The sequence below is a fragment of the Zootoca vivipara genome, chromosome 16, assembly GCF_965207765.1.
Source record: "Zootoca vivipara chromosome 16, rZooViv2.hap1.1, whole genome shotgun sequence".
Lineage (NCBI taxonomy): Eukaryota > Metazoa > Chordata > Lepidosauria > Squamata > Lacertidae > Zootoca > Zootoca vivipara.
Window position 1 is genome coordinate 4,828,221 of NC_142599.1, and position 24,256 is coordinate 4,852,476.

General features: G+C 45.9%; 1 protein-coding gene across 1 annotated transcript; it reads left to right on the plus strand.

Annotated features, from left to right (window-relative positions):
• Positions 1 to 956: 956 nt before the first annotated feature.
• Positions 957 to 23,709, plus strand: P2RX7 (purinergic receptor P2X 7). Its single transcript, XM_035097884.3, has 13 exons — positions 957 to 1,184; positions 6,007 to 6,139; positions 7,731 to 7,802; positions 9,804 to 9,876; positions 10,953 to 11,049; positions 11,738 to 11,818; positions 13,463 to 13,592; positions 14,379 to 14,515; positions 16,221 to 16,314; positions 17,691 to 17,756; positions 17,869 to 17,985; positions 18,795 to 18,893; positions 22,683 to 23,709. Exons 1-13 carry the CDS (start codon positions 1,060 to 1,062, stop codon positions 23,193 to 23,195), a joined length of 1,737 nt encoding a protein of 578 aa, XP_034953775.2. The 5' UTR covers positions 957 to 1,059; the 3' UTR covers positions 23,196 to 23,709.
• The last annotated feature ends 547 nt before the right edge of the window (positions 23,710 to 24,256 follow it).

The following is a 24,256-nucleotide window of genomic DNA, read 5'->3' on the forward strand; positions in this document are numbered from 1 at the left end:
TAGAGCAGCACACGGAAACGCCATTTACCTTCCCGCTGGAGCGGTACCTATTTATCTACTTGCACTTTGATGTGCTTTCGAACTGCTAGGTGGGCAGGAGCTGGGACCGAGCAACGGGAGCTCACCCCGTCGCGGGGATTCAAACCGCTGACCTGATTGGCAAGCCCTAGGCTCAGTGGTTTAACCCACAGTGCCACCCACGTCCCTAGTGTGTAATGATTGCCTCTTAAGGTCCTGCCAGAGCCTTGTGCCCCCTTCCCAAAGCCCGGCGCCTCGCTTAGTTGGATTTGGGAAGGTAGCGCAAGAAGCTGGGGGTCATCCAGTTTGGGCCTCAGCCCCACAACAAGGCAGTATGCAGTCATATCAAAGTGCTCTTGCAGCCCACTTGGTAAGTTGGACCACCCTGCCCTAACTCAAGTTCGGTACGGTTTGAATACGGAAATGAGAAAACTGCTTCTGCTATTTTTTGTTTTTAAATAGCTTGACTGAAGGAAGGAAGGAAGGAAGGGTGAGGAGAAAATAGCTGTGTGTGGCTATAAAGAGATCTGCCAACACTCCAGAAGTTGCAGAAGTTAGAATGTGTCTGGTCTTCTAATCTGCATTCATTTTGATTCGTTTGTGGTGAAGTTTTACAATGATGAGTGTTTACCTGATTTGCTTGTGGGATGTTTATTCATCTTCCTGTTAATAATTTGTCCGTCTCCCACTTTTCAATGTGTTTCCCCATTAATTTCCTAACTGCAAAAAAGTGTTTGTGTGTTAAGTGCATTGGTTGCCCCCAAGGCCACAGAGCATTTTAATCTATTTTAATTGTGCAAACCTACACTTGAATCCCTTCCGCAACATAACAGTCTGGAGGTGACTGCGCAGCAGCTGAGTTATAGCTCATGTGACTATTTTGATTTATCTTAACTTGCTCCTTCCCTGCATGGCTTTCTTACTGTGCCTTTAAGTGGTGTGGTTTTGCTGTGTGAGAGTGTGTGTGGCCAGAAACAGCAGCGGCAGTGCTGTCCGTGAGAGGGTGCAGTTTGTAAGAGGCTTTTTTTTTGTTCCTCCACCATGGCTGGCTGCTGCAGCTTGAAGAATGTGTGCGAATATGAAACTAACAAGGTTGTGCGCATCCAGAGCGTCTACTATGGGAGCCTCAAGTGGGCCATCCATTCTGTCGTCTTCATGTATGTCTGGTAAGTGGAACAGGAAAAGTTCAGATATGACAGCAGGGAAAACAAAGAGGGAAAGTTGGAAGCCTTGGAAAGAGCTCTACAGCAAAATCCATGGGATTTATGTCTCCAGCTCTTGATAAGGAAGGCTGGGGTTGAACTGTGCAAATCGCTCTGTCTACTTGGATCAGTTAAACTGTATCCAAGAGTTGTTTAAGGAGTTCCATCTACTATCTGAAAGTTAGTAAAGCTGGTTAAAATGTTAGCGACAGTTCATAAGATACTGCTTTAACAAAAGCATGTTAAATGTATAAATGTAATCAATCATATTAATTGTCAATGATACCACATTGGGGTGTTAGGGGAGGTATAGTACCTCTGGTGGGGACACATCATGCTCCTTTTGGGGTAGTCTGTTGATCTTTGGTCCCCACCCTGCACTCAAATCTCACCTGTGACTCCTAGTACCGTAGCTGTCAGCAGGCAACAGTGGTCACTATTCATTTTAGATACAGATGCCAGTGCTTATGATATGAGGGCTAAGCTGTCACAGGAATGTGCAGGACAAGAGAAGCCTGTTGCTTGTTTCATTAAGAGCCTGAATACCGTAGAGAGAAACTACTGCACTACTAGGAGAGAACTCCTGGCAGTTGTAAAGTCCATTGGACATTTTCATTATTATCTGTATGGTAGGAAATTTGTGGTGAGGACTGACCATTCTTCCTTACAATGGCTATTTTGGTTCAAAAACCTGGGGCCTCGTATAGGGAACAGCTTCGACTGGCTGGCTAAACCAGGTGAGGGTAGCCAATGGGTCTCAAACCCTTGGTGAATGAGGGACTTCGCCTGCATGCAAAGACAGGCTCTGGCGGATGAAGCAGATGCACGCGCCATTTCTGCACATGCTGTAGAGGGAAGTGAGGGACAGACGGGGCTCGTCCACCTGGGAAGGGAGCCCATCTAAGAGAAGGAAACTCCTAACTCTCTGCTGCCTTGTGGGACATCTTCGGGAGATGAAAAGGCTCAGGAGTAAATGCTACACAAATCCAGAGTGTTGAGCTTTATATTTTTCCTTAACTTGTACACCTCTTTCCGGCAAGTCCTGCAACCAAGCTGGTGTCAAATGTATTGCTCTGCTTTCCTTTGGACCACATGAATGAGGCCAAGAGGTGGATCTTGTCGTCTGGGCAGCCCAGCACCTCCATACACACTGCGCAGACTTGCACCCCGGGAAGGTCACTTTGGTGCTGCTGCTAACACAGTGGTTTAACTCTCCCCCTGGAGGTGCACTCCATTGTCTCTCAAGACAGATTGAATGCCAACAACAAGATACCACATTATTTATACAGGGCTTTAAAGTGTTCAAAGCAGCTCACATGTAATAATGTACAGTACCGGTAATCTTTAGAACAACAACCCTTTAAGATAGGCTGCTAATCTTAGGCTGTGTTAACAGATGTTTGATGTCTGGATCATGGGAAGTACTGTAATGGCTCTGCTCTGTTCTGCACCGATCAGGCTCCAGTCCTGGGTGCCACATTTTAAGAAGGACATTGGCAAATTGGAGCATGCCCAAAGGAGGTTTGGGGGTTCTGGAAACCCCCATAGTACAATGAACAGTGGAAAGACCCTAAGTATGTTTAACATAAAGAGGAGAAAATGAAGGAGAGACATGATAGCAATATTTAAAGGTCTGAAGGACTGTCATGTGGAACATGGAGCGGGTTTGCTCTCTATTGCTCCAAAAGGAAAGAAAAAACAATTTGTGGAAATTGTTAGGGAATAAGATTGCAGCTAAAAATGTTTTTGAAGATGAAGTCCAGCCAACAGCGGAATAAGACTGCCTGTGGTCTCCCCTTCACTTGATGGCAAAGGACAGGAGAAGGGTGAATGGCCATTTGTCAGGATGCTTTTGTTGCACCCAGTGCCCGATTTATGTACAGTATAAGCTAAACAAGCTATAGCTTAGGGCCCCACTCTCTTGCCCCCCCCCATATTTCACTATTAGTATACTTCTTCTTAATTGTATTTCAGTTCAACAATTACTTTGATAAAATACATTATTTTGTGATGTGCTTTAGATACCTGTTAGGTCCATTGATTACCATATAGCATATGTTGTTGTTGTTGTTTAGTCGTTTAGCCGTGTCCCCATGGACCATAGCACGCCAGGCACTCCTGTCTTCCACTGCCTCCCGCAGTTTGGTCAAACTCATGTTTGTAGCTTCGAGAACACTCTCCAACCATCTTGTCCTCTGTCGTCCCCTTCTCCTAGTGCCCTCAATCTTTCCCAACATCAGGATCTTTTCCAGGGAGTCTTCTCTTCTCATGAGGTGGCCAAAGTATTGGAACCTCAGCTTCACGATCTGTCCTTCCAGTGAGCACTCAGGGCTGATTTCCTTCAGAATGGATAGGTTTGATCTTCTTGCAGTCCATGGCACTCTCAAGAGTCTTCTCCAGCACCATAATTCAAAAGCATCAATTCTTTGGCGATCAGCCTTCTTTATGGTCCAGCTCTCACTTCCATACATCACTACTGGGAAAACCATAGCTTTAACTATACGGACCTTTGTCGGCAAGGTGATGTCTCTGCTTTTTAAGATGCTGTCTAGGTTCGTCATTGCTTTTCTCCCAAGAAGCAGGCGTCTTTTAATTTCGTGACTGCTGTCACCATCTGCAGTGATCAAGGAGCCCAAGAAAGTCAAATCTCTCACTGCCTCCATTTCTTCCCCTTCTATTTGCCAGGAGGTGATGGGACCAGTGGCCATGATCTTGGTTTTTTATATAGCATATATTCAACACAAAAAACAGCAACAATTTGTTGTTGACAAAGGACAGCTGGACATATAAAGGGCCCCCATTACCTTCAGTAGCTTAGGGCCTCATCAAACCTAGATCCGGCCCTGGTTGCACCCTGCACAGCAGAGCCTGCACTGAGCAGGTCTAGTTGAACCCCTACCGTCCCAACTCTTATTGTTATTACTACTGTACTTTCCTCTTATCGCAGACACGGGATGAATGGACTAAACTGGACTGAGAGAGAACAATTTGCCAGATATTGAGGCCCCACCTGGCACTATCATATCACTTTAAGCAGGCATGGTCCCCCCCTCCCCCAAATCATGGGAACTGTAGTTTACCAAGGGTGCTAAGAGTTCCTCTCACAGGGCTACAGCTCCCAGAGTGGTTTACTCTTCCCTGGGTATTCAGGGAATTGTAGTTGGTCAATGCCCTTGACAAACTACATTCCCCATTGTTCTTTGGGGGGGGGGAGGTATGACTGCTTAAATTAATATGGCACTGCTTTAAATGTATAGTGCAGATGGGGTCACAGATTCAGGCAGGGACTGCCTGATCTTATAGCTCCACCTCGGACTTTAGGTCATATCCACACCATATATTCCAAGCACATGGCCTTCCCCCAATGAATCCTGGCAACTGCAGTTTGTTAAGGGTGCTAGAAATTGCTGGGGGAAGAAATGACAGTTAAAGCAGCATAAATGTGCTTTAAATGTACAAGTAAACACGTTGGATTTAACCACACCAGCCTGCTAGTCTCTGCACAGTCTGATCCAATGCGTGCTTATGCAGAAGTAAAGTTGCACTGAGTTCACTGGGATTTACTCCCTATTAAGTTTGCATAGGATTGCAGTTGAGAGTGCACAACTGCTGCAGAGTAAGTCACACTGAAATCAGTGGAGCTCATAAGTAAACATGTGTAGGACAACAGAAAAAGCCTACTAAACTGGTCTACTAAACCTGTGCTATTAGGATTTTATTTTTACAGCAAGGGGAAGGACTTTATTGTTTATTTATCACTCTGAACTAGAAAGCTTTGCATTTGCAACAACAGTCTTACATAGTGACCTCTAGAACATTTTAATCAATTAAACAGAACGGTAGCAACTGAGGTTAGGATCACACAGCCTTGGAAATAAAGACCCCAGAGCTGAGAATTTTTTCCTACTTGCATTGAGAAGTACTGCATTAAACTGATCTGGACATATTAATGTAGATTTGTTTCCGAGCATATAACTTTTGGCATTATTAGTCCTAAGAGAAGAGCCTTCTTCCAAACAAGCACAGCTTTGTAAGGCTGGGTGTGTGACCTTCTTTCCCACCCACACATCTAATGAATGCCATGATGTACAACCAGCCACTCTTAAAGGCACACTCTCAATGTAATAAATAGAGTGGTGGGTCTGTGTTGCTTTATGGCAAGAATAACAAATGGTGAAGCTGTGGCCCTCCAGATGTTGATGGATCGCAACTCCCATCAGTCCCAGACAGTGTGGCCAATGGCCTGAGGTGATAAGAGTTGGAGTCCAACATCTGGAGGCCCACATACCCGGTATCTGCCATGCCTGCTGTGTGTTTGTCACAAATAAGGGTTTTTAAAAAGACACACCTCACCCACAAAAAATGTACGTTATATTATAAAACAGGCATTCCCAAACTTCAGCCCTCCAGGTGTTTTGGACTACAATTCCCATCATTCCTGACCACTGGTCCTCTTAGCTAGGGATCATGGGAGTTGTAGGCCAAAACATCTGGAGGGCCGCAGTTTGGGGATGCCTGTTATAAAACAACCATTTTTTTAAAAAATGATGGACAGAACTCCATAACCTTGGAGCATCCATCGGCAGGTGAACTTTCATAGTGGTACAGGAACTGATAAATTGACTTGTCCTTCCATTCACCCATCTCTTTAGCGCACCTGGTCATCACAATTTATTTCCAACCCTCTGTGGCAGTATCTTGGGTTTGCATAATACAGGCAGTGCTGTAGCGGGGGGGGGGGGGGGCAGGGCCGCCACCTGAAACTCTTTCTATTGTGTCTCTCCAGTGTTGTCCTTATTGCTGACAGGCGCTATCAGAGGAAGGACTCCGTCATCAGCTCTGTGCACACAAAAGTGAAAGGGGTGTCTCAGTCTGAAGCAAGGATCTGGGACACAGTGGAGTACACTCTCCCTATCCAGGTACGTCTCAGCTCCTTGACCAGGGAGCGATCTGCTTTTCAGTGACCTTCAGCTTTAGTTTATAAAGCAGAGGTTGGACACACTTTGAGTGTGCATTACAAATCCTGCCTGGAGATGCTGGGAATTGAACCCGGGGCCTTTCTGAACGCAAAGCAGGAGCTCTGTCCACTGAGCTATGGCCCTTCAGCAACATGGGAGGGGGGGGAAAGGTTCACCACACCAGGTATAGGGGAAAGACTGTAGGTCACTCTCCCATATCTTCATGATGTGAGGCATAGAGAGACGCCCACTTGAAATCTTCGAGAGCCGCTGCCATGCTACCAAGGCAGCATTCTGTTTCCCCAGAAAGATGGCAGTTCAGCGTTTGCTTGAATACCTTCAGTGGAAAAACCCCTTCCATGTTCTGAGGCGGACATCTTCTACAGTCAGTCTTCTCCCACACCCCCAATTTTGTTTTACTTTGTTGAACATCTAGAAAAAAAGAGGATAACTCCATAGCTCTTGATCCTGATGGTTTATCAAGGGAACTAATAGTACCACTGTATTTTGCTCTGGTCAGACCTCACCTGGAGTACTGTGTCCAGTTCTGGGCACCACAGTTCAAGAAGGATACTGACAAGCTGGAACGTGTCCAGAGGAGGGCAACCAAAATGGTCAAAGGCCTGGAAACGATGCCTTATGAGGAACGGCTTAGGGAGCTGGGTATGTTTAGCCTGGAGAAGAGGAGGTTAAGGGGTGATATGATAGCCATGTTCAAATATATTAAAGGATGCTGTTATGTACTGAGCTGAATCCTAGAACAATAGGATTCAGAAACAGCGGGAGCTACCCAATCCAACTCCAGGTGGAAGTGAATCCGCAACCTGATTGGCCTGCTGGAGCAGCCAATCAGGCGGCAGGCAGAAGTGAATCTGCTACCTGATTGGCCTGTAGGAGCAGCCAATCAGGCTGCAGGCAGAAGTCAATCCACAATATAATTGGCCCACAGGTGTAGCCCTGAAGTAGCCAATCACGCAAGGCCCATTGTGTAAATAATGTATATAAGCAGATGGTTTTGGGAAAAGAGCCATTCTTCTTCTCCTCTTCTCCTTGATGACTATGAGCTGAATAAAGAGCATGAAATTCACTCTCGACTCCGAGTACATTTCAGATGCCATGTAGAGGAGGGAGAAAGGTTGTTTTCTGCTGCTCCAGAGAAGCGGACACGGAGCAATGGTTTCAAACTACAAGAAAGAAGATTCCACCTAAACATTGGGAAGAACTTCCTGACAGTAAGAGCTGTTCGACAGTGAAATTTGCTGCCAAGGAGTGTGGTGGAGTCTCCTTCTTTGAAGGTCTTTAAGCAGAGGAATGCTTTGATGGTGTTTCCTGCTTGGCAGGGGGTTGGACTGGATGGCCTTTGTGGTCTCTTCCAACGCTATGATTCTATGATATTTTGCTTAGTCCCTAATAAATGTATTGCCTTCTTAAAAACTGTGTGACTTTGGGATTTGTGGCTTTTGACCCCCCCTCCAATGGAACAATCTTTTGAAGAGACCCGCTTTTAACCCCTTTTGTTCTTTCTCTTTTGCCTCCTTTTTGGTGTATGCAGGGAATAAATTCATTCTTTGTGCTAACCAATATCATCAAGACAGAGAACCAAGTCCAAGGACTTTGCCCTGAGGTAACTCAATTTTGTGAGTGATGTTATTACCGGTATCTGTGTGGAGAGGGAAATAAGCCATATTCTGTCACGGAAGGCTTTTTAATTAGTGTCTCGTTGCTACGGTGATCCTACATCATCAGGTGCTGATTCATCTTTCCCACCACAACCTTGTTAGATTTCAGAGAAACAAAAAACCTGTAACAACTAGTCCAGAATTTGTTCTTTGCATTCTCTGTTTGAGTTTGAATCTTTTGGCAACTGGCAAGATACATTCAGGGTTGCACATCTGCACATCTCAGAAGTTTTCTGTTCAGGCATGAAATCTTGTAACTGGTGTAGCAGGTTTCAGCAGCCCAAGGATCTCGGATTTCATTTTAGAAAAATGAAATTACCATTCCTAGTCCTTATGACCAGGAACATAGAAATATGCATTTTCAAGTGATGTTGAGCAGCGCTTAATGGAACCTAGTGCTTTGGTATAGCTCTTTACCCCACAGCTTTTACCCCACAGCTATTGGTCCCCAATCCTCAAGTCCTGCTCTTCTTCAGTTTTAATGATGGCTTCCTTCCTTCCTTCCTTCCTTCCTTCCTTCCTTCCTTCCTTCCTTCCTTCCTTCCTTCCTCCTAAGGTCCCAGGGTACATTACAATGATAAAAAACAATATAGAAAACAGTTTAAAACAACCTACTATCAGGAAAATAAGGTGTGTTGTAAAAATATACACCTCAAGTGGTAGACAAAGGAAATAAAAGCTTTCTCCAAGGAGGCCCGCCTGATGTCTTTGTTACATATCTTGAGGCGCCAGGTGTTGTGTATTGAGTCAAATGATTTTATATCTGTATTACTATTGTCTGTATTTGCATTAGGGTAAAGTAACTGCCTTTTTGTTCCCGAAGGTACAGCTACTATTGGTTCATTTAAGCTGCTGTATTTGGATCCTCTGTCTTATTGGTTATAGGGACCCAGGTGGCGCTATGGGTTAAACCATTGAGCCTAGGGCTTGCTGATCAGAAGGTCAGCGGTTCGAATCCCTGTGATGGGGTGAGCTCCCGTTGCTCGGTCCCAGCTCCTGCCAACCTAGCAGTTCGAAAGCACCTCAAAGTGCAAGTAGATAAATAGGAACCGCTACAGCGGGAAGGTAAACGGCTTAGTCATGCTGGCCACATGACCTGGAAGCTGTACGCTAGCTTCCTCGGCCAATAATGCGAGATGAGCGCGCAACCCCAGAGTCAGTCACGACTGGACCTAATGGTCAGGGGTCCCTTTACCTTTACCTTTTAACTGCCTTTTGGTTCCAGAAGGTACAGCTACTATTGGTTCATTTAAGCTGCTGTATTTGGATCCTCTGTCTTATTGGTTTCCTCCAAAAGGCAGCACTGTGATTGCCTGATATTGTTCCCTCCAAAATATATCCCTTTCTAGCTAGTCCCCAGTCCCTATAAATGTAGCTTTCCTCTCCTCAGAGCTCAGTCTTGTTTGCTTTAATAAAGAAGCGTTACTAGAGAACTGTCTCCAGCACATTATGTCAAGAGAGCTGAAATCACGAACCCCACGTCACAACACCAGGCAAAAACATTCCTCTTTTCCTGGGCCTTTGGCTAGTTAAACAATCTAGGGCCTTTTAAACTGGGGGGTATTGTTTTTGTTTGTTACTGTGTTGTGCATTTTTGTGTTTTTATATTGTAAACTGCCCTGTGATCCTCAGATGAAGGACAGTATATAAATTTAATAAATAATAAAAATAAAAAATGCCTTGCTGAGAGTGAGACAGACCAAAGTAGGACCGCATACAACCAAGCCTGGGAACTGTAGTTTGTCACGGGTGCTTGGAATTGTAGCTTTGTGAGGGGTAAACTACAGTTCCCAGGATTCTTTGGAGGAAGCCATGTGAACATACAGCGTGTTCACAGCCAGGGGGCTCTGGCTTCCGTTGGTGTGGTCTGAAATGAAGCATTTCACAACGCTAGAAATTAAAGCACATATTGTATGTTTACTTTCCCCCTTGTTCCTTTTGCTCAGTTTCCCCTTGCCAAAGCTGTTTGCTCTACCGACAAGAGCTGTATGAAAGGTCGTGTGGACCCTCAGATTAATGGTACGTGGGTTTAATGTTTGTAATATGCTGCAGAAAAAAACTAAAAGAAAATCTAGTTGCTTTTTTAATTTTCATTTACAAAGTTCAACAAGTTTTACAGCCAACAATAATGAAACTTTACTGCAACAGCAACTTAAACTTGAGGTGACTCCAACTCCATACCTTATGATAAAATGTTCAGTTTACTTGTCACTTGATTAAGAAAGGCTAATTTGTTAATTATATGGGGCTAACACATTTTATCGGTGCAGCCACGCTGTGTGATGCGCTAAAAAGCAGATTAAAGGCCCATAAATGGGATTTGTTCAAGACAGGGCATAGGATTAAGTGTGAGGTTGTGCAACTTCTTTGCCATACATTCAGTGTGTAAATCACATTCAAAGGAGCTGCCACAAAGATTCCTTTAGGGCAGGGATTTTAAACGGGGGTCCCTCACTGTCCCTGACAATGAGGTACGACTGCTATTTCTTTACTGTGGTTAACAAACCTCACAGATTTATAGTTAAAAGATCTGGAAACACTGGGAGTAATGTAACTTCACATGCATTTTTAAAAAGAATTCATTGGACATTCCCTATGGAAAATGGGAGATTTCTGAAGGCTACTTTACTGGTGATATTTGATGGCCACCTGCCTGTCAATCATAACCCACTTTGGATTCAGTTTTGCCTACAACAGGATTGTAAAAAACACACACACAAACACACACAGCTGACAGATACATAGATAGATTTCTTACAAACTATATACTGTAAGCTTCAAATCTTGGCATTTCATGGGCAGTTTCAAAGTTCCTGTGGGTGGCAGAGAGGGCCAGAAAACAGCTTGTGACATGTCCCAGAGATTGCCCTTGGTGTGGAGATTGTGTGAGTAGTGTGGTTGCTTGCTGTGACATCTGGATTTGTATTCTGCTATTATGTGCCGTAATATTTCCCTTACCTGTAATGTTCCTAATCCGTGCCTATAAAAACAAATAGTTTAAAAGCAAGCTCTGGTATTTTTTTAGTGAAAACAAAAACCTCAACTAGCAACAAGGTTATATTCCATCAATGAAAGCTGATTTCTGCTCTCTACAGGAATTCAGACCGGCAAATGTGTGAACTACAACACAACCATCAAAACATGTGAGGTTGCAGCTTGGTGCCCGGTGGAGTCAATTAAAAGGGCTCCAGAGTAAGACAGGTTTTTTCCATAGCAGTCTGTGTGTGCCCTTTTACTGCGAGGGGGATGGACCTCAGGCTGGGGCTGCCTGGCCCCTGGTACTCTCCCCAGGCCACGCCCCTCACGGGCTCTGGGTCACCCCTTGGTTGACCCTGGTTCAAATGTGCAGGTTTCCCACCTGCAACTGGTGTGCCACCGTGAGAACAGGATGCTGGAGCGGGTGGGCCGCTGGCCTGATCCAGCAGCCTCTTATCTCTGATCGTGCCTCTCGCTTGCTTAGATGAGAGAGATGTGTAAAAAGTCTCCTACCACACAAGGGTAAAATTTACATCCATTGATTCACCTACTTCTGCTTCTTGCTCTGCTCACCACTGGCATATGGCCCCTGAAATGTTGCCCAGTTGGGAATGCGGCTCTCAGGCTTAAAGCTCCCCCCTCCCCCCGCTTTACTATGTTCAGCATGTGGGCCCTTGACACTGTCTCATTCCTGCTGATACTGATAAAAGTCACTCAAATATATTTACAAGTCTAGAAACAACTAGGAATCCCATTCGCAGATCCTGTGGCTTTCCCACCCATTCAGCTTCAAATGCATAGCAGCTTTCCAGCTAATACTGTCATTAAACTATATGATGATACTTAATAAATGGGACCTTATTTTTTTTGAGATCTTTCATCCTTGTCTGGGGTCTCATTTTAGGCCTGCCATTCTGAGAAGTGCTGAAAACTTCACCGTGCTGATAAAAAACAACATCCACTTCCCGAAATTTAATTATACAAAGTAAGTGCATACAAAGTAAGTCCATGGGGTCACGAAGAGTCGGACACGACTAAATGACTAAACAACAAAGTGCAGACATGTGTTACAGCTGCCCTCATTTCCCCATTTTTGGTAAATTGTTTTTACTATTACTGCCTCTGAGGCAATGTTGGGGGTGCCTGTTTGAAATTGGTGCTTGTGTGACTTGCTGGAGCCATCTCTAGGGTCCACCTGTCCCCCCCCCCCATCTTGTTTGCATGGTTTACGTGATGGAGCCGTGGGCTCATTCACACTGCTCCGATTCTCCTGCTGAGCTCCTTCTCTTACCCAGGTAGAATCAGCAAACCACTAGCCTGCCCTAGTTTACTGTTACCACCAAACCAATGTCTATGGTTTGTTTTGCTCCAAGCAAGGCACAGTGGCTAAGCAAAGAACAAAACCTGGTTCATGCTTCCTTCATCTGATTCAGACCAGGAGTAGGAGGCATTTGAGGAGGATGACTTGGAAGGCCGGGGTGGGGTGGGGAGAAATTTATGCCACACAGCCCTGTTGACGATTCCTCCTCTGTGCTCAGACACACAACAAGGTGGGAGTCCTGGGGGCCGCTCCTTCCCTGCGGACAAAGGATAAGGAGGGCTCTGGGGCACAACTTGGTCTAACAGAGCAAGAGGATTCAGAGGGGAAGGTGGGTCTAGCATGGTTTCTGAGAGAGAGGCAGCACAGGGACAGTTGTTATTTCAAGTAGCTGATCATTCTTTGTTTAAAAACTTGGTGGGGAGGCAGGAAAACTCATTGAAGCAACTTTGCAACTCTTGCTACTAATCTCAGACTCCTGGTCCTTGGCTCTTGCCAATGAACTTATTGCTGTTACTCTTTTGCCTTGTAAGAGCACCTGGACCAGGCTCTGCTCTTTATTAGCCGCTGTTTGTATTGTTAGACCACTATAATAAAAACTCACTTCTGCACTTTCAAGCAAAGAAACCTGTTAATTGGTTTTGAGTGGGGGCCAGGACATTTGGCTTCAGATCATGGGTTGTTGGGAGCAAAACAAACCATTGGTGCCGGCTTGGACATCATGCAAAGAAAAAGCCCATGGTTTTCTGCTTGTGCCAGGAGAGTGGTTGGGCAATGTGCAGTAGCACTTGCATGCATGGTAAGCTATGGATTATGGCTTACCGCGATGTCTGAACATAGCCACTGCTTCTAAAAGTTACATCCACCACTATCCTACTCCTGGCTTAAACTGCACAATATGTTATCAGCTTTTTGAAAGTCACAAAAATTCCTAGCCTGCAAACATTTTTTGCCAAGTGGCTTGTGCTTCCCTATAGGCTGCAAATGAGGAGAAATTATTTCAACTGCAGCCAGCACAGACATGCAGGCTACTGCCTCTTAGCAGACTAGTAAAACTTTTTGCAGGCTAGTAACTTTTGTAGGTTTATTCACAAAGCTGATGACGTATTGTGTAGTTTTGGCCTCCAGTAGAGTTGTGGTACTATAGATACAGTGGTACTATAAGAAAAGAATAATGAAACTGTTGTGATAGAATTTCCCCCAGCTCTTTTTAATTTTCTTATAAACACTGGGCAAAGTCAGCCCAGCTACAATTCATTTTGTGTTGCCTGCAAAATTAAAACAACACTATTTCCCTCCCATTGTCTGCAGAAGAAACATTTCACCGGATTTTAATATTTCCTGTACATACAACAAGTTCAGTGCTCCGCATTGTCCAATTTTCCGGCTGGGAGATATTCTCCAAGCAGCAGGAGAGAACTTCTCAGAAGTGGCTGTTCAGGTCTGTGTCTTCTGTTTTGGCTATAGAAGGCCTGTCTGTATTATGCCCCTGCTCACTTGGCTGTGTACAGCCCATACATTTGAAACACATTCAAAGCCATGACCATTAAGTCCAGTCATGAATGACTCTGGGGTTGCGGCGCTCATCTCGCTTTACTGGCCGAGGGAGCCGGCGTTTGTCTGCAGGCAGCTTCCGGGGTCATGTGGCCAGCATGACAAAGCCGCTTCTGGCGACCCAGAGCAGCGCACAGAAATGCTGTTTACCTTCCCGCTGTAGCGGTACCTATTTATCTACTTGCACTTTGACATGCTTGAACTGCTAGGTTGGCAGGAGCAGGGACCCCATTGTGGGGATTCGAACCGCCAAACTTCTGATCGGCAAGCCCTAGGCTCTGTGGTTTAACCCACAGTGCCACCCACGTCCCTCTCAAAACAAAGATTTTCCTGCAAAGATTCTGAGCACTCTAGTTTACCCACTCACAGAGTTACCATTCCCAACCATCTTTAACAAGCTACAGTATCCAGAATCAACTTTAAGGGAAAGGAAGTTCTTCATATGCACTTTAAAGATAAAGTGCAAACTGAATTATTTCTTCCTTCCTTTTGATAAACTTTCAGTCTGTCAAGAGATGGTTGGGAAGCCAATTGGCATAAGGACCAAATATTTATTTCTATTTCAAGGTCTGATCTACTGCTCACTTTTCACCAACTTGGGAGTGCAACGGTGTCTACCCCCATTGATGATCAGCTCCATGTTAAAAGTACTTATCTTGCTCTCTCTCCCAAGGGTGGCATCGTGGGCATCGAAATTAACTGGGATTGCAACCTGGACAAATGGCTTCACCGCTGCGAACCCAAATATGGTTTCCGGCGTCTGGATGACAAAAAAACAAACGAAGCCTTGTACCCTGGAAACAATTTTAGGTAAAACATGCTTTTGAAGACTTTGCTGTGTTGCAGCCATCCCCAACCTGGTGCCCTTCAGGTGTTCTGGACTATAACTGCCAGCAGTCCTAGCCAGCAGCTGGGTGCAGAATTTAGCATCTTGAACACTTCTGTTGTTTCCCCGCCTCCCCCATACTCTAAATATTTCTAGTTTCTAGGTCTCTTGGCTGCAAAGGTTTGAAACAGCACAGGTGATGCCAGAGAGGGGCTGAAATGGGCTCTCCCCTGGCCACAAGAAGATAGGGCTACAGTTTCCTGCATTGTTTTTTTTTCTTCCCAAGACTAGCAGCTGAGAAACCTATCCCAAACAAGACAAATGTGTGCAGATTTGCTTGACTTGCATGCATTTTTAAAACATTGATTTCCCCTCCCTCTTACAATGTGCATTTTGAAATGGGCTTATTTGGGGATTTCAGCGATTTGGCAATTCTGAAAAACCAAAGGCCTTTCACACCAAAGTCATCTGCCACCTACCGCAGTCATGCTGATAAAGAACACAGGATGTGTCCCCGCCTCATGACAGTCCCTTTGCTGACTGCTACTAGACTGACTGCCCCACTTCCCCTTTTCCCCTTTTACTCCCAATTTGGTGCTAGAGAATGAAGCCAATCCTGGCTTGCACTGTAGGCTGAGGGGGGGGGGTGTCACTGGGAGGCTGCACCCCAGCTTCCCAGGAAGAACGGGGCAGCAAGGGGAAGACCAGTGGGGCCCCTTCCACTGGCCATAGAAGGAGGAGCTGCAAGGGAGCTTTTAAAAATTTCTTCTGGCTGCCATTTTTCACTGGGAGCAGAAAGCTGGAAAGAAGTGTGCTCTGGTCCCATCCATAACTTGAGAATGAGGGCTGCTGGGGTGGGTGATAGGTGTCTATTGCAGCTTTCCCATGCCTGATGTTTTCTAGGGCAAAATGGCTCTGTTTGATGGGAGTTTTACCAAGTCAAGGAAGGCTGGTCTTTAGGAGATTTATATATCCTGCTTACAAAATGAGTAATTTTGTGGGTCTTGCACAGGATATTCCCATGACGATTTGCACCCCATGACATTCTAAATCAGGCACCCCCAAACTGCGGCCCTCCAGATGTTTTGGCCTACAACTCCCATGATCCCTAGCTAACAGGACCAGTGGTCAGGGATGATGGGAATTGTAGTCCAAAACATCTGGAGGCCGAAGTTTGGGGATGCCTGTTCTAAATCCACACATCAGAATGGGCTCCTTGCTTTGGGGACAGGAAGTTTCCCGTGGGGAATCCAAAATAACTTTGCCAGAAGCATCAACAGCTTAGCTCTGTGCTTCCCAGTAAAGCATGCCTGAGCCCAGTGACTGGAAATCCCACAACGGACAATCAAAGTTCATTTAGTCTTTATGCTGTGAGGAGAAAAGCAACTACGTAGTACAAGGGAGGGTGGTAATCTGATGACTCACCAGAGTGTGCTGTACTGTGAGCGGAGAACTTGCCTAACAGTGTATGGAAAGCCAAATTGTAATGGCCTTTGTGTTCTTTGCAGAGAGAGGATTTGGGGTTCTGGTGTCTGATAATAAGTGTGATGGGGGTTGCAAGTTCCATACAGGTGTGTTGTGTGAGGAAGGAAGCCATCTTCCAGTGATCTTTGGAGTCCAGGCCAGTGCTCACCTCATCCAAACTGCTCTTACAATACTTTGTCCAACTGTGTTGTTTGGTCCTTGCAGATTTGCAAAGTATTACAAGCAGGCTGGTGGGAAGGAGGAGAGAACCCTGATCAAAGCCTATGGCATTCGCTTCGATATCCTCGTGTTTGGCATGGTAAAAGGAAACTCATCCTGACTTTCTGCTGTTGCTTTTCAATCATGTCAGAGAAATGGGAATTTGAAGGCCAGATTATGCATGACATCATTGGCAATTGCATGATTTTAAAATTATTATTTGTATACAGTGCTTGTTTTCTTAAAAAAATGTTTAGGGGTACTCTCATTTTGACTCAAGAAAATCACAATTTTATAGTTCAAATCGGGGGAAATAAATACAGTAAATGGACAAAAGTACAAAGATTCACAAAATGTTTAGGGGTTTTGGTACCCCGTGTCCCCCCGGAAAAAAGCACTGTTTGTTTGTAAATAGCAGACAATGGAAGCCTGAACTGGACTAGGGTTGTGGCCGTGTGGGGAGGGGGCATAACCTTTTGCCATCTGTATTTGCTATTTTCACGGGAAGGAAAGCTAGTAGGACTTTGTGTTAGGAGGCAGTTTACCCACCATTTGGTTTTCCTTTGGTATGTATTAAATTTAAAAAAAAATGGGGTGGGGGAATTGAGGGTCCTCCTAACATTGATATAAAATCTGAAGAGCTGCTCATTTTTCTTGCCACAGCAGCAGGATTGTCAGTTCCTCAAAAGTGGAAAACACAAACTGTTCTTGAGATTGCTGTATGCTGCAATAATGTGTGGAACATTATTACTCTGGAAAAGGTCATGCTCAAAACATGCTCTTTGGCAAAACTCTTGTCACCTTTATAAATCATTCTGACATGGAGTATTCTCCACCATTGCATCCTCTTCAGGTATGGGCTTCATGATGTGTGGATGCTGATGGTTCTGTTGTCAGCGATGGCTGTCTCCTTTCTGCTTGCAGGCATATGGAGGGAATCAATTCCCTGTAAGGGACAGAAGAGCCAGACACCAAATTCATAGATACTTTTATGTATTCTGAATATGCAGCATGCCCAAGAACTTCACATCTTGAATTTTTCTCTGTGTATGTTTGTTGGTGTACCATTTTATTGTTGCATATAAACAAACATTTATTTTAAAAAAGGAAAATAATTGGGCTAGATGGACCTGAGGAAGCAGTTTCATGTGCTTATATTTGACACTTTGGATGCCACTAATTTTTTATTATTTTATTCACCTTGATTTTATCCCAGTTTAATTTCTAACTTGAATTAGAGTGTAGCTTGTTTGTATTTTGCAGTTTTGTGCCCTGGTTCAGTTCTCTCTCCTCATCCACATAGTGGCCCACTTTCCTTTTTCTGGAAGCAGGCCTGACTCAATCTATGAAACTGACGCTGAGGCTTCCCCATTCTCAGAGAAAAGGGGTGAAAATCAATTACTGCCTTTTAGGAAAAAACAATAATCTCTTTTGTTCTCTGTTTCCTTTTCTTCCAACCCCGACCCACCACCAAAGGCCGGACGATTTGATTTCTTTGAGCTCCTGGTATATATTGGTTCCGCACTCTCCTATTTTGGCCTGGTAAGAGACTGTTTTATATCCCTTGGCATTCAAGTGGGGGTGATTTCAGCACAAATTGCTTCAGTTAAGAAAACTGAATCCGCATTCTCTTGAATTTTTTCCTTCTTCACAGGCACAGTTTGTAGTTGATTTTCTCATTACTTCATATTCATGCCGTTGCTTCAAGTACAACCCAGTGAAAGAATATTACATCAAGAAAAAGTGTGAGTTGGTGCCGGGACCAAGATGGGTAAGAAATGCAATTAAGTGCAACATCCTGCAGGCACTTATGGATATAGCTAGGGAATTCACCTCACTGCTAGAAAAGAAATGCTGGATTTGGACATCACACTAAACTGTGGTTTAGTGAGATATGAGTGTACCTAATCTCCCCTTGTGCTACTCTCTTCACCTCCGACACAACTGGGAGTTTTTTGAGGTTTTGCTTCTGCTTTTGGTTAACCACCAGGCTTGGAACTGTAACTACCGTAAGCTATAGTTAGTTTAAAATAGCCATTCTCTGAAACCAAGAACTGAAGTTGGCTTGTTTGAAACCAGTCATAGTTAAGGTAATCCACAGAATCTAGTTTTCCGTGTGTTGTTGACTAGCCAGGTAAATGACTATAGTTAGGTGGCCAAACAAAGTGTGGTTAATGAAGGGGTCTGGTTTTAATTCCAAGCCATAGTTAAAACCAACCAAGGTTCAGAAGCTGGCGACAAAGCCTGGCTTCTGATCATGGTTTGTTGACAGTAAATATACCATAGTTAAGAGACTGAGCATGGTTTTGACTGCCAAACAAACCATGGCCAATCCAACAATAAACTATGGCTAAGTATTAAGTGTGAACAGGGCACTGAGTAACAGCTGCACTCTTACTGCTTAGTTGTAAAATGATAATTTGGAAAGGTCCAAACAAGCTATAGTGCTAAGTGTAAGATTCAGACAAATTGCTGCCTGTCCTCATCTTCTATCTTCTATTATTGATACATCTGAAATAACAAGTTCATTCAGTGAAACACTTGGGTTGATAAAACGCCTTTGCTTGTTTTGTTGGGCAGACTCTACTTTATGTGACTTTTGTTGATGAGCCACACATCTTTATGATAGACAAATTTTTGAGGACGAGCCTACAGAAAGTTAAAGGCGAGGTTATTCACGTGAGTTGGGGTCTTCCTTTTTATATGTGCGTACCTGTCTGCCTGTGTATCTACATACAGATTTGTGAACAGGTGAAATGTTTTCAGAGGCTTGAAGAGGGTGGGCTAGCCTACGCCAACCTGGTGCCCTCCAGATGTTTCGCACAACTACTCCCATCAATCGGTCCCTAGTTTAGTATTAGGAAAACAGTTCTTAGCAAGCCTTGAACTTGTACACGCTTTCCTTCTCTAGAGTGCCTGTGTGGATGAGACAGAAACCTCCCACTTTAGATTATTCTTTGTTTTAAACGGATGTACAGAAATACATTTTTGTGTGTGAGAGTGTATAAACACACACACACACACACACACACACACACACACACACACACAATTCCTGTATATAACTAATGCATAAAAACAAAGCATCATAGTCAAACAATATTGGTTACATGAGCAATCAAGAAAAACAAAGGAATTATATACACCAAGGATGTTCACTCAATCCTTCTATTGTTTCCAGAATCTATATGGTTGAATATTCCTGTGTATGCATCACAAAACTGCTCCATTTTTCAATAAAAAATAATATTCCCATGTTCTTACTATATTTATTAATTTTAACATGAGTCATTTTTCATATACACTATCTAATCTTCCAAAGTTGGAATCACTTCCATTTTAGATTAATTCCCATTTGCCATGTTGTCTAAACACAGACAAGCTGTCATTAATGTTGACTGTGGTTAGTTGAAAGAAGCCAACCTCAAATCACTGTTTATGAAACTGGTCTGCTTCAACTAACTGCAGTTACAGGTAGGTAGCCGTGTTGGTCTGAGTCGAAGCAAAATAAAAAAATTCCTTCAGTAGCACCAACTAAGTTTTTATTTTGGTATGAGCTTTCGTGTGCATGCACACTTCCTCAGATAGACCCTTATGTATATACAGAGGGTGGTGGGGGGTGGGTGGGAGTGGGTGATGGGCTGAATTGGAACTCATTACCAAGCTTAAAACCATGGAGCCACCTGGGATGAACAAAGACATAGGATTCTTATCTCATTATGCATGATCAAGCTTTCTTTAGCGCCTCAGCCCTTGCTTTTCCCCCCGCAGGACCAATTGCAGTCATCAGCAGTCGTTAACAGCCATCTACAGGTTTACCACTCCCATCAGCCCATCACCCATTCCCACCCACCCCCACAACCCTCTGTATATACATAAGGGTCTGACTCTTCTGTTTCAAGTGTATCTGAAGAAGTGTGCACGCACACGAAAGCTCATCCTATATAATAATGTCCATGTTGTCCCTGCGTCCAGTTGTCCCGTGTGTCCCTGGGGTACTGCGCATGTCCCCCAGAGACACAGGGATTGGACGGAGGGACAACCAGGGACACAGGGATTGGACCCGCGCTCTCGGGACACAGGGAACAGCCAACTGCCGCTCCGCCAACCGCCGCTCCGAAGCCCAGTCTCATGCTGGAGGTGCGCGGTGAGGCGGCGGGGGAGAGAAGCGCTCCCCCCCCCGCAGCCTTGCCGCACACCTCCGGCATGGGACGGCGCTTCCTCGGGGAACCCGAGGAAGCCGAAGCGGCAGCGGGCGCAGAGGGAAGCCCGCTTTGGCTTGGCGGGAAGAAGGGGAGGAATTCCTCCCCTTTTTCCCGCCGCCGCCAAGCCAGTCCCGGAGCCGAATTGCGGCGCGGCGGGGTTTTTCGCCGTTTGCCTCCCCCTCGGGGGAAGGCAAACGGCGAAAAGCCCCCGCTGCGGACTGGCTTGGCGGTGGCGGGAACATCCCGCCACCGCCAAGCCAGTCCCGGAGCCAAATTGCGGCGCGGCGGGGTTTTTCGCTGTTTGCCTCCCCCAGGGGAAGGCAAACGGCGAAAAACCCCCGCTGCGGACTAGCTTGGCGGTGGCGGGAAGACCCGCCACCGCCAAGCCAGTCCCGAAGCCGAATTGCGGCGCGGCGAGGTTTTTCGCCGTTTGCCTCCGAGGCAAACGGCGAAAAGCCCCCGCTGCGGACTGGCTTGGCGGTGGCGGGAAGACCCGCCACCGCCAAGCCAGTCCCGGAGCCGAATTGCGGCGCGGCGAGGTTTTTCGCCGTTTGCCTCCGAGGCAAACAGCGAAAAGCCCCCGCTGCGGACTGGCTTGGCGGTGGCGGGAAGACCCGCCACCGCCAAGCCAGTCCCAGAGCCGAATTGCGGCGCGGCGGGGTTTTTCGCCGTTTGCCTCCCCCTCAGGGGAAGGCAAACGGCGAAAAGCCCCCGCTGCGGACTGGCTTGGCGGTGGCGGGAAGACCCGCCACCGCCAAGCCAGTCCCGGCAGGCCGCTTCCTCTAGCGCCCGTTTTTAAACGGGCTAAAATCCACTAGTACCAAAATAAAAACTTAGTTGGTCTTTAAGGTGCTACTGAAGGAATCAACTAACTGCAGTTATGATTAACCACAGTTTAGGATTTGGGTGATACATTAATCAGGGCGCACAAACCCGAGGCTCACTCTGGTCATTCTGATAATGCTAAAACAATGGTTTAGTGTTATGTTCCAACTCAACCAGTATGGTAGAGCCTTCGGTGCCGTGGCTCATGTGTCACATTAAGCAAAACCGTGGCTAAGCATGAATGAACAGGCGTGCAGATACAAAGAGGAAAAAATTCTGGTCATTTCTCTGGCAGCAAGACCAGGGGAGGACTGAAGCAACCACAATCCCCCCCCAACTCATTTATTCATGCTTAACCATGGTTTGGCTTAACATTATATGCTAACTGGGCCATTGCCTGTGATGCACCTGTTTGATCAGAGACTGGAGCAGGCCTGAGAAAAGGAATGTGTGTAACTTTGGCAATGGCTTCATCCTACAGCTTTCAATGTCTGATGTCCTAAGAACATAATGAGAGCCCTGCTGGATCAGGCCAAAGGCCCACCTAGTCCAGCCTGCTGTCCTCACAGCACTCCACCAGGTGCCTCTATAGGAGACCTGCAAGACCCATCTCAAAAAGGATATGGCAGAGCTGGGGAAAGGATGGGAAGGTGCAATAAACATGACCAGGGGTTTGGAATATCTTCCCTGGGGAGAAAGGTTAAATGTGTGTGTGTTCTTAGAGCCCCCTTAGTGACACTGGCAAAATTAAAGAGCTGCTGTCTAGCATGAGTAAGCCTGTTATGTTCAATACAGCTAAGTTTGCGATAAAAGCTTTCCAATACAGCAATGCAGGAATCTTCGGCCCAAAGTGGGACTTGAACTCACGACCCTGAGAGTCTCATGCTCCATCTACTGAGCTACATGCAGACACATGTATGTATCATATATGCTATATTAAAAAGGTAAAGGGGCCCCTGACCATCAGGTCCAGTCGTGTCCGACTCTTGGGTTGCAGCTCTCATCTCGCTCTATAGGTCGAGGGAGCCGGCGTTTGTCCGCAGACAGCTTCCGGGTCATGTGGCCAGCATGACAAAGCTGCTTCTGGCAAACCAGCGCACGGAAACATCGTTTACCTTCCCGCCGGAGCGGTCCCTATTTATCTACTTGCACTTTTGATGAGCTTTCGAACTGCTAGGTGGGCAGGAGCTGGGACCGATCAACGGGAGCTCACCCCGTTGCAGGGATTCGAATCGCCGACCTTCTGATCAGCAAGCCCTAGGCTCAGTGGTTTAGCCCACAGCGCCACCTGGGTCCCTCATATGCTATATTACATGCACTTTATTATGCTTTTCTTAATAACTTTTCTTGCATGCTAAAATCCATTGGCTTACTCTTTTCTTTGTGTCTATAAACTGTATTTGGTTGACCAATAATTTTTGATTTGTTTTGATTGCAGAGGAATACTGGTGATTTTATGCGTGCTGCCAAAATCCAGCTGCAACATCCGGATGAAGTTGTGTCTCTTGTTGGGAACTCTGAAGAGATGCAGCCTCTTCAGAGCCAAAGGGGACCTGCTGCTTCTTCTTCTTCCTCCTCCTCCTCCTCTTGTGAGCGCCCTGCCTGGTGCAGCTGTGGGAAATGTCGTCCAGCCAAGGGCTACTGGGAGCAGCTCTGTTGCCGAAGGAAAAACGGGGCCTGCATCACAACTTCTGATCTGTTTGAGCGACTTGTCCTTTCCCGGCCGATGCTGAAGTTTGTTCTCCTCTACAAAGAGCCCTTGTTGGACCTGAGTGGCGAGGCATCCAACAGGCAGTTTCGGCACTGCGCTTACAAGCAGTACATTGACTGGCGCTTTGGGGAGGAGGACCTGGAAGAAAGGGCTCTGATCCCCAACTGCTGCAGGTGGAAAATCCGGGATGCCTTCCCCAGCGAGAACGGCGAATATGCTGGCTTTGTGAAAAAGGCCTAGCGGACCGTGGAGACTCTGCACTGTGGCTTTGGGGACAGAACAGATTCAGAGGGCGAGGCAGTGACCCCTTTTGCAAAAAAAAACAAAAAACCACCTCTTCAACAATCCTGCCATTCTGTGCTTCTTGTTCCAATTAATCAAAGTCAGCACTTGCAGAGCAGCATGGTATAGTGGTTAGAGTGATGGATGAGGACGAGTTCAAATCTCCAACAAGCCACGAAGCTCACACTGGATGACTTTGAGCCAGTCACCCTCTCTCAGCCTAATTTACCCCGCAGGGTTCTTGGGAGGATAAAAGGATTGGGGAAGGAAGAACCACATATTCTGCAGCCCAGAATTCCTTGGACAAAGAGTGAGCTATAAATGCTCACTGGTATAAATTTCTTCCTGGTTGACCCTTGAACTGAAAAGTCATTTGGCTTCTCCTCCTCCTGGTAGCCCCTGCCAAAATAGAGAAGAAGATGCTGATGAAAGCGGGTCACAGATGAGAATAAAGCAGATTTTGGGAACCACAGGTCAAGCAAGGTGTCATCCTCAGCCTCCCTAAATCTATTTTCTGAGAGCCAAACGAGATGTGACCTTGACGCAGCCTTCCCCAACCTGGTGCCCTCCAAATGTTTTGGACCACAAACCTCTTCTGGTTAGGGAGGATTGGAACTTCCTGGGGTCACCAGAGTAGGGGAAAGCGGCTGTAATAATGACACAATAAGCCATGTGCAGGACCACATTGCAGAGGAAAAGGAGGTTTATTAGTCTTACCACCCAGACAAAGATTCCCACCCGGTGTGCTGCAGTTATCCTTAGTTTTTTGTGTTGGCAGGGGCTAATTGCCATGCTCTGTGTGGGTGGGTGGGTGGGGGGCTGATTCTCATTGGGATCTCAGCTGGGGAGAGTTAAACTTCTCCTTCCTGTGTGTCGCTCTTAGGGAATGCCAGCACGGTGCCCACGGATGCCAGTGTGTCCACCACTAAGTACCTCCTGTGGTGTCCTCAAAAGGTCTCAAGAAATATCTCCTAAGAAACACACAAGAGGCTGTTCAGGACCTCTTTGTGCTGGCTTGG